Source organism: Jaculus jaculus, chromosome 7 (assembly GCF_020740685.1).
Source record: "Jaculus jaculus isolate mJacJac1 chromosome 7, mJacJac1.mat.Y.cur, whole genome shotgun sequence".
Classification (NCBI taxonomy): Eukaryota; Metazoa; Chordata; class Mammalia; order Rodentia; family Dipodidae; genus Jaculus; species Jaculus jaculus.
Window position 1 is genome coordinate 89,513,402 of NC_059108.1, and position 11,128 is coordinate 89,524,529.

The 11,128-nt window shown below is 40.2% G+C and overlaps 1 protein-coding gene across 1 annotated transcript in view; it reads left to right on the forward strand.

The window, feature by feature from the left end:
- The window catches only part of Ttc6 (tetratricopeptide repeat domain 6), a 313,619-nt gene extending 304,793 nt beyond the window's left edge, over positions 1 to 8,826 (forward strand). Inside the window, exons 30-31 of the mRNA XM_045155567.1 lie at positions 7,751 to 7,976; positions 8,687 to 8,826. Of these exons, the coding sequence (XP_045011502.1) occupies positions 7,751 to 7,976; positions 8,687 to 8,826 (366 nt within the window). The remainder of the gene's footprint in view (positions 1 to 7,750; positions 7,977 to 8,686) is intronic.
- The last annotated feature ends 2,302 nt before the right edge of the window (positions 8,827 to 11,128 follow it).

Sequence of the window (11,128 nt, forward strand, 5' to 3'; positions counted from 1 at the left end):
TGTTCTTATGCCAGTACCATGCTGTTTTTATTACTATGGCTTTGTAATATAGCAATAGATCAGGTATGGTGATACCTCCAGAGGTATTTCTTTTGCTGAGGATATGTTTGGATATACGAGGCCTTCTGCCTTTCCATATGAAATTTGAGGTCATTTTTTCTATCTCTGTGAAGAACACTGTAGGGATTTTAATTGGAATTGCATTAAATCTGTATATTGCCTTTAGTAGGATTGTCATCTTCACAATGTTAATTCTGCCTATCCAGGAGCATGGGAGGTCTTTCCATTTTCTCAAGTCCTCCTCAATTTCTTTTTTGAGTGTTTTTATGTTTTCATTGTATAGATCTTTTACTCCCTTGGTTAATGTTATTCCAAGGTATTTTTGTTGTTGTTGTTGCTATTGAAAATGGGACTATGTCCCTTATTTCTTTCTCTGTATCTTTGTCATTTGCTTATAGAAGGGCTACTGATTTTTGTGTATTTATTTTGTATCCTGCTACTTTGCTATAGGAGTTAATCACCTTCAGTTTTGGGATGGTGTCTCTCGAGACTCTTATATATACAATCATATCATCAGCAAATAGAGCTAACTTAACTTCTTCCTTTCCAAATTGTATCCCTTTTATTTCCTCCTCCGGTATTGCTTGAGCTAGGACTTCCAGTACTGTATTGAAAGGCAGAGGTTAGAGAGGACCTTGTCCCTAAACTTAATGGGAATTCCTCCAGTCTCTCTCCATTAAGTATTATTTGGGCTTTCAGAACTTTGTATATTGCTTTTATTATGTTAAGATATGAACCAGCTATGCCAATTCTCTCCAATGTTTTGATCATGAAGTGATGTTTTATCTTGTCAAAGGCCTTTTCTGCATCTATTGAAATGATCATGTGGTTTTTATGTTTAATCTTGTTTATGTGGTGCATTAAATTGACAGATTTCCATATGTTGAACCACCCCTGTGTTCCTGGGATGAATCCCACTTGGTCAAGGTGGATAATACTTTTGATGTATTGTTGGATTTTGTTTTCAAGTATTTTGTTCAGGATCTTTGCATCTAAGCTCATCAGGAAAATAGGCTGGTAGTTTTCTTTTCTTGTGGCATCTCTGCCTGGTTTTGGAATTAGGGTGATAATAGCTTCATAAAAGGAGTTGGGTAGCTTTCCCTGTTCTCCAATTTTGTGGCACAGTTTGAGGAACTTTGGTTTGAGTTATTTCATGAAGGTTTGATGGAATTCAGCTGAGAAGCCATCTGGTCCTGAACTCTTCTTTTGGGGCAGGTTTTTTATTATTATTTTAATCTCCAGGAGTGTGGTGGGTTCATTGAGATGATTAATCTGTTCTGAGTTTACCTTTGATAGATGGTATGCATCCAGGAATTTATCCATCTCCTCCACATTATCCAGTTTTGTGGAGTAGAGGTTTTTGAAATAAGTCTTGATGATTCTTCCAATTTCACTTATGTTTGTTGTGATTTCTCCTTTTTCATTTTGAATTTTGTTAATGTGAAGCTTCTTTTTTTGCTTGATAAAATAGGATAGGGGTTTGTCCATCTTGTTTATTTTTTTCAAAGAACCAGCTCTTTGTTTTGTCACTTGTCTTAATTGTTTTCTTAGTTTCCAATTCATTAATTTCTGCTCTAATTTTAATTATTTATTTCCTTCTGGAGCTCTTTGGGTTGGATTTTTCTTGGTTTTCCAGTGCCTTTAGGTAGATGGTTAGGTTACTGATTTGGGATCTTTCTGTCTTTTTAATGAAGGCATTGAGTGCTATGGATTTTTCCCTGAGGACTGCCTATATTGTGTCCCATAAGTTTTGGTATGATGTGTTCTCATTGTCATTCAATTCCAGAAATTTTGCAATTTTATTTTTTATTTCATCCACTATCCACTTATTGTTTAAAAGTGTGCTGTTCAGTTTCTAGGTGCTGTTGGGATTCTTAGTTGGTCTTTTTTTGTTGATTTCTAGCAATATAGCATTGTGATCTGATATCATGCAGGGAATTATGTCAATTTTCCTAAATATGTGGAGGCAGTCTTTGTGACCCAGTATATGGTCTATTTTAGAGAATGTTGCATGGGCTGCTGAGAAGAATGTGTAGTCTGTGGATTTGGGATGGAAAGTTCAGTAGATGTCCGTTAGGTCTCAGTGATCTATGGTTTTGTTGAGCTCTCTTACTTCCCCGTTGAGTTTATGTTTGGGTGATCTGTCTGTTACTGATAATGGTGTATTGAAGTCCCCAGCTATGATGGTGTTGGTGGTTATTTCTTTTTTATTGTCAAGTAGGTTTTGTTTTATGTACTGTAGTACCCCTGTGTTTGGTGCATACAGATTTATGATTGTAATATCCTCTTGATGGATCATCCCCTTGATAAGTAGGAAGTGGCCTTATTTGCCTTTTTTGACTATGGTTGGTTTGAAGTCTATTTTATCCGATATTAATATAGTTATGCCTGCTTGTTTCTTATTCCTGTTTGCTTGGAATATTGTTTTCAACCCTTTCACCCTGAGGAGGTGCCTGTGTTTAGTAGTGAGGTGGGTTTCTTGAAGGCAACAGATTGAGGGGTCTAATTTTTGATCCATCCCGTTAGCTTGTGTCTTTTGATGGGTGAGATAAGACTATTAATATTTAGGTAATGACTGTGAGATTTGATTTGATCCCTGCCATATTGTGATGGTAAATGTGGGTTGGTGTTTTCATGGACTTTGAAGTTTTTTGTGCCTACTCTGAGTTTGGTATTGTGATCTGCTTCTTGTAGGCATTTAAGTTTGGTTATTTGTTTCTTCTCTGTGGAGAATTTCCTGAAATACTCTCTGTAGGTTTGGTTTTGTGTTCATATAATTGTAAAGCTGAGTTTTGTCATGGAAAGTTTTTCTTTCACCATCTATCATAAGGGGGGGTACTTTGGCTGGGTAGAGTAGTTTGGGTGGAAGCCATAGGTTCTTAGATTTTGCAGTGTTCCATTGTAGGCCCTTGTAGCTTTCAGGGTTTCCATTGAGAATTCTGAAGTAATTCTGATGGGGTTTCCTTTGAAAGTGGTGTGCTGTTTTTCCCTAGCTTCTTTTAGGATTTTCTCTTTGGTGTCAATGTTTATAGAGTCTTAATGACACTATGTCTTGGAGAGTTTCTCCTTTGGTCCAATCTGTTTGTATTTCTGTTGGCTTCTTGAATCTTGATGGGCCTTTCTTTGAAGATAGTGGGGAAGTTTTCTTCATTTATTTTGTTAAATAAGTTCTCCATGCTTTGATCTGAATTTCTTCTCCTTCTGGTATTCCAGTAATCCCGATATTAGGATGTTTAAGTGTATCCCACAATTCCTTCATGTTCTGTTCACAGGAACTTCTGAACTTATTGAAATTTTTGAACTCTCAAACTGTTTCTTCCATCTTGTCTTCCAGATCAGAGTTTCTATCCTCCACTTGGCTTACTCTATTCTTGAGAGAAGCTGAAAGTTTTGGACTTGTTCAATCAAGTTTGCATTTTCTACTGCCTTTGTATGGATAATTTCCATTTCTTTGTCAAGCTCCCTTTTCACATCATTTTCTGATTTTCTTGATGATTCTTGGAATTCATCCTTGCATTTCTTTATTCTTCATTTAGCATGGCCATGTCATTTTTGATGTCTTTTTCTTACTCTCCCTCTAGTCCCTTAACTCTCTTTGAACTCCTTCCAATTTATTATCTATTAGTTCTAGTTTAGTGATGGCAGCATTCACACGATTATCAGTCCGTTGTTGCTTTCCTGCTAGCTCTGCCAGCAGGTTGATCAGGGTTGCATTGCTCATAGCTTTAATTTGATGTTCTAGTCCTAGTAAGTCTTCTATGTTTTAGTTAGATATATTTTTAGTAGGACTGGGTGCGCTAACTGGATTTTCTTGCATTTGATTCTTTGTGTTATTTCTTTTGTGCTATGGTCTGCCCATGACAGTGTATGGGTATGTAGGTGTGTGAATCAGCCTGGGCTCAAGCACAATGGGAATCTGAGGCAGCCTGGGGCAGTTGCCAAATAGCCTGAGCTTTGGCTCTCACTTGCCAAAGCCATCTTATTTATTGCCTGGCAGGGGCACCAAATTTGCCTGAATTCTCAAGCGGTAATGTGCCAATGCAGCCTGCAGTCAAGCTAGGAGTGACACTGTGGCACTAAGCATTGAAGCAGCCCAAACTCTGGCTGGGAACCTGGTACCCAGAAGCAGTCTGTGCTCCCCGCCACTGGACAATGGCAGATGGCCTGTGCGGCAGATAGGTAGGGGATGGCTCCTGAGCTTGCACAAGTGAGAGACACATCTGAGCTAGTGTGGCAGTTGCTGTGGCACTGGGCTTGCTGTAGTGCAGTGGCAGGACAGGAGCAGTAAGTGAGTGAGTGGGTGGAGTAGTCTAAGCTCCCACATGCAGGGATCGATTTGTGTGCAGCTGCTCTGTGGATAGGTGGCTACTTGGGGAGAGGGTGGGCTACCTACTCCTGAGGGGATCAGGGATTCCCTGGTATTGCCAGTTCTCTGAATGTGCAGTGGCCAGAGTAGTAAGAGGGCAAGTGTCCAGAGCAGTCTAATCTTCAGCATGCAGGGATTGGCGTGCATTGGCTCCTGGCTCTGTGTGTATGGCGGCTACTTGGTGGGAGGTGTAGGCTACCTGCCCCTGAGGGAATTTGCGATTCCCTGTTATTGCCAGGACTTTCTGAACATGAGGTGGCTGGAGCAGTAAGAGGGCGAGTGTGCAGAGCAGTCTAAGCTTCTGTACGCAGGGATCTATCGGTTTGGCAGTGCAATGGATATGGCAGCTATCTGTGGAAGGGGTAGGCTGCCTGCCCATGAGGGAATTCACAATTCCCTGTTATTGCCAGGACTCACTGAATGCGCAGAGGTGGCCGGAGCAGTAAGAGGGCGAGTGGGCGGAGCAGTCTAAGCTTCCACATGCAAGGATCAATCAGTGGTGGCGCCGTGGATACAGTGGTTATTGGGGGGAAGGTATCAGCGATTCCCTGTCCCCACCCACCCCGTGGCCGCCCACTGACAATCTATTGGAGATTGCTCTCCCCTAAAAGACCCAGTGCACCCTTAATATCTTGCCTTTCTTTCCCCAGGATTTGCAGCTCGGCTAGGCAGTCGCCATCTTGGCTGGAAGTGGTTTACAATTTTCTAAGTAATATAGTTTGGAAGCTACATTATAAAGTTGCATTATTTAAATTAGTTGCAATATTAGTATTTTACTGAGATTGATTATCTTAAGCACACTTTGAAAGCACACGTTTGTGGGACATCATCTTGAAGTCTTTTCTTTATTGATCATTTGGGGTGAGTTGAAGCATAGGGCTCTTTATGAAGAAAGAGGTATGTAGAGTTCTTCCTTTGCCTATCTTCTGATATTATTGTCTTTACCCTTTTCTTCAGAGTGAAGTCTCTTTAAGCCCTCCACAGACCAATGTCAGTTCTACCCCATCTCCATGGATTCTTAAATTACACTTAACTGTAGCACAGAATAGTTGCTGTCAGGGATGAGCGAGGTTATACAGTCTTGATATAAATGCCCCTCAAAAGTCAGAGAAAGGGGCAGGAGAGATAGCTCAGCAGTTAAGGTGCTTGCCTGTGAGGCCTGACAACTAAGGTTCAATTCCGCAGTGCCCACATAAAGCCAGATGCATAGTGGCACATAACTTCTGGCGTTCATTTGCAGCGGCTGGAGGGCCTGGCTCACCCATTCTCTCTCTGTCCCTATCTCTCTCTGTTTGCAAGTAAATAAATTAAAGTGCTTTAAAAATGTGAGAGGAAGCAAAGTTCATGGAGGATTACTGGGAGGCTTTGATGCTTTTCATTTACAGACACTGAAAGAAAATGACATTATAACAAGTTCCATCAGGGAGAAAGATAAATGAATGTTTAAAAGACAGGCAGGGGGATAGGGCAATAAGACAATGTGGAATAAAGTGCTTTTGGACAATTCTTAATTGGCCCTTCTAGTTACACAAGTTGTTTTGAACAAATTCAGCTTGTTGCCAAAAGCCTGTCCACATGATAAGCTATACATGATTGACTGGTTTGATTGCTAGGGGGCTGTTGAGAGGGGGCTGACAGCAAACAGTAAGTCTTTTTAAATAGTCAGCAAGTCGACAGAGGTTTCATGTTTGGGAGTTACTGCACAGTCTCTGCAGACTGCAGTCTTTGTCAGGAAGTTAAAGGTTAAAGATCAAGGAACTTGCATTTTGTGAGGGAAACTGTAGCCCATCAAATGCTATCTCTGAGGCTAACACAGAAGTTTTGCTCTATCTTTTAACCAAACTTTAGCTACATTCATTTTACAGTCACATCTTCTAGGTCCATGAGAAATTGTGAATAATTTAGAGTCTCTAATTTTTTCAAGGTATATAGCCAAGTTTATATCCCTTTGGGTGTGGTTTGCACTCAACCTTTGGAAAATAATTTCTCTATTCATCTCTTACTTTTTTTACATTCAAGATATAATAACCTCAATTGTATTCTATCCTCTGTTTGGTCTTTTGTAATTTACTTTTTGTTGTTCTATACAGGGATATAAGAGAGACTAGGGCAGTAGGCAATGTAGGGGGGCATTTTATTCTAGAAAGTGTAGTATTAGTGGCATTGTTTAGAATTGCTAGAACATGGTGTCATTGTGTGGGTGCTAAATGTCTCTCAAGGGTCCATATGCTGAAGGCTTGGTCACTAGCCTCCGATGCTATTGGGAGGTGGTAAAACTCTTAGGGGACAAGGCCTGGTAGAAGGAAATTAGATCCTTAAGAACATACTTCTCTTTGCTTTCTAGCTGCCAGGAGGTGAGCAGCTCTTCTGCCTCATGCTTCCATCATGATTGACTGTGTTGACATGGGCCCAGAGAACTAGGACCAAGGCACCATAGACTGAAACCCCTGAAACACTAAGACAGAATGAATCTTTCTTCCCTTTAAGTTGATTATCTCTATTTTGTCACAGTGACAGGAAAATTGGTTAAAAGGTGATAAAAACAAAAGGCAGGCCAATTCTAAAAAATATTTTTTCTTGGGGCTAGAAAGATTGCTCAGTGGCTTAAGCACTTGCCTGAAAAGCCTAAGGGCCTGGGTTCAATTCCTCAGTACCCATGTGAAACCAGACATACAAGGTGGTGCATGTATCTAGAATTCATTTATAGTGATTAGAGGCCCTGACACACCCATTCTCTCTCTTTTTCTTTCTTTCTCTTTTTCTCTCTCACTCTCTTTATCTGCCTCTTTCTCTTTCTTATAAATAAATAAAAATATTTAAAAAATATTTTTCTTATTCTCTTCAACTCCCTCTGTATCTGGGATGAAATATCTTCACTGTCCTGTTGGAAGGCAAATAGTGTTAATTTTAAATCAATATGGGGAGATTGCTTAGTGGGTAAAGTGCTTGCTATACAAGCTTGAAGTTCCAAATTCAGATTCCCAGGACCATGTAAAAATGCCAGGCACAATGGTGTAAATCTGTAATTCCAGAACTGAAGAGATGGAGACTGGGAATCCCTGGGGCTCACAGGGTGGCTATTCAAGTAGAATTGGTGAACTCTAGATTCAACAAGAGACCCTGTCTCAAAGGTAAGGTGGCATCAAAATCTGACCTCCATACATGCACCTGCAAACATATGTGCACCTATACATATATGAACATTTATACTTATGCACTCACAGCCACACACACATACATCCTACATGCAAAAAGAAATACAAAGGTTTCAAGTTTCTAGATAATTCTGTCAATCAAAATTGTCTTTATTCTTATATGTTACAGGCCAGGGACTACTTTTCAAAAGCTTTCACATTCGATCCAGAAAATGACTATGCACTCATGAATCGAGCGGTTGCTAATACAATATTAGAGAAATATGAAGAAGCAAAGCAAGATTTTTCATGTGCAGTTGAGCATTGTCCCCATTGGGCTGCAATATATTTTAACAGAGCATATCTCTATTACTGTTTAAAGCAATATGAGCTAGCTGAAGAAGATCTTAGCAAAGGTATATTTTTTGGTAATTATTTTAATAAGGTTATAGCAGTTAATGTGTTTGTTTTCAGACTACTCAAGAAAATAATGGGGTCTGTTTGTTTAGACAGACAGAATCAATGTGTATTGATACTGTTTTTAATGTAATCAGTATAGATTTCTTTATGTAATAACTTATTTCCTTAGTAAATTGAGTTATAGAAGATTTTTGGGGGGACCAGACACAAAAAATGCCAGCCTCCCAAAGAAAGGCATAGTTCTATGATTCCTTTAAGTAGTTTTCTTAGAAACATTAAATATTTACAATTGGCCTATATTAATACATTTGCAGATTTTTTTTTTTACTTTTTTTTTTTGAGAGAGAGAGAGAGAGAGAGAGAGAGAGAGAGAGAGAGAGGCAGACACAGTGAGAATGGGTACATCAGGGCCTTTCAGCTGCTGTGAACTTACTCCAGTTGTGTGTACCTCCTTATGTGCATGTGCAACATTGCGTGCTTGCATCACTGTTGTTTCTGGCTATACAAGGGATCTGGAAGATTTGAACAGGAGTTCTTAGGCTTTGAAGGCAAGTGCCTTAACTGCTAAGCCATCTCTTCAGCCCAGAAAAATGTTAGTAAATAAGTAAGGTATGAAGACTTGGAAATTTTTATTCAAAAAAATAGAACTATTTTGAGTGCTTGCATCAACATATCTCTCTGAGTGATTTTTTTTTTTCTTTGACAGCCCTGTCCTTGAAGCCTAGTGATCCGGTCGTATATAGTCTCAGAGCAGAAGTTCGTGGCAGAGTAGGACGGATCAAGGAAGCTATGTCTGACTACAATCAAACCCTTGATTTAGAAGAGCACACCATGGTTACTGTGTAGATGGCTGTAGTTTTCATTGTAGGTTACATAGCTTTTCTTTCTGAAACTGAAATATATATCTTTATGAATTTATACCACCTTTGCTATTGTATTTATTTTACTTATATCACCATTCAATGCATCTTAGCAAAAATGTTTATGGTATACATTAATTTAAAAATTTCACACTTCATATTTTTGGAATACATCAAAAGATAAACTTCATAGCATGCAGATTTAAATGGGAATGTTTCTCAAGGAACACTAGTGCTTAAAATATTCTTAAAATTTTTTTATTAAGAACATACTTTGCATGGATACATCATACAGAGTGTTAGTATCACTGCCCCATTTCACTGGGGCCCTCCTCAGTGGCGTTGCTGGTATTCCCCATGGGGTTGTGGGTTATGAACTGTGAGAATAGCAGTTATTGAGGGGAGGCAATGCTTGTGGGTATGACGTTCCAACCTGTGGCTCCTTCAGTCTTTCCTATCCTTTTGAAAAATTCTCTGAGCCTTGGTGGGTGTCTGTTTTAAAGTCTGCTTCAGTGATGAGCACTGAGGGGACTCTGGGTCTCTGGTTTGGTATGTGTTGAGTATCCTCAGTGTCTGTCTCCTTCACTCTGGCACTGCTTGCCAGACTCCCCATGAAAGTAGCACTTTTGCTTATCTCCGCAGTTCTTCTGTGGCTTCAGCTGGGGCTTGGCTGAAATGTGAGGGGTGGTTTATCTCCTTGGGTCTGGCTACCTTCTGAAAAACAAAAACAGATTCTTCAACAGAGGGTGAAGTCAGCATAGGTTAAATACGATAAGTGTTATTAATTTAGGGAGATTTTGATGGAGGTAGCCTCTCTTTTAGCCAAAGACTTAAAGACTTAGAGAACATAATCTTTGTCTCCATAGGATTCTGACCTGGTTCCCAATTCCAGATATAGGGTCCTTTCTACTGAGCAGATCCCATAGCCAATCAGAAATCTATTGGTTAGCCACCAAGGCTATGTCCCACCATTTCAATGGTGTGTACTTAGAAACCCTGCTTTTTCACACTGCTCTATGCCACTTGTCCCCAGTAGCTCGTGTAGTGCTTTCCAACACTAGATGGGCTAACTATCTGGGGACTGGCACTCCTCTAGATTCCAGCCAGGTCTGTCTGTGCTCTGTGCCAGCAGCATATGGTGTCTTTAGCAATAGGGTCTTACTTTTTACCTCAGGCCAGCTATTCTACTGACAGAGGCCTCATATCTAGAATCTACAAAGAACTAAAAAAACTAAACAATAAAAACATCAAACAATCCACTCAAAAATGGGGTAAAAAACTGAATAGGGAGTTCTCAGAGGAAGAATAAAATATTCTTTTTAGGGCTGGGAAGATTGCTCAGTGGTTAAAGGTGCTTGCTTGCAAAGCCTGCTGGTCTGGGTTTGATCCCCCAGTATCCATGTAAAGCTAGGTGCACAAAGTGGCATGTGAATCTGGGGTTCATTTGTAGGGGCAAAAGGCCTGGCACATGCTCTCTCTCAACTTAAAACTAAAGAAATAAAAATATTTTCTTTAATGTTAAACCTCTGAAATAGCATTGGTTGCTTATAGAGAAACTATCAACATTTTCATCAGTTCCTATTCATACCACAGTCAGCAGCATCCAGATGAAAAAGAAACAGACATGAGGGTGGGGAAATCAGTGACAGTCAGCAGGTATGAGGACCTGAAAAGGTCTGAGAGGGTGTAAGTTTGATTACCAGCATGCATGGAAAATGCTGAACACACACACCTGTGACACCAATGCGTGCAGAACAGAGTCAGAAGAATGGCTGGGAATCTGGCCAGCCAATCTTACTTAAAAAAATGGCATTTTGGGTGTGGTAAAAGACAGTGACTGAAGGAAACATGCAGGTCAAGTGATAGGATAGGATTCAAGCAAGGGCATGCACATCTTTACATGCATCACACTACACACACACACACACACACACACACACTCACACACACTCACACAACAAATAAATATGAGCTGATGACCATTAAAATATTGAAGCCAAGTACATTTCCTCTTTCATCTTTTAAACCCTATAAATAATATCCTGTATTTGCTCTGACACTGATTGTCTTCCAACACATAAACAGGCTTCTCTTTTGCATGCTGCTTACCTTCCAGAAGAGTGTTGATAAAGATTTTGAACAACTGGGCTGGAGAGATGGCTTAGCGGTTAAGCGCTTGCCTGTGAAGCCTAAGGACCCCGGTTCGAGGCTCGGTTCCCCAGGTCCCACGTTAGCCAGATGCACAAGGGGGCGCACGCGTCTGGAGTTCGTTTGCAGAGGCTGGAAGC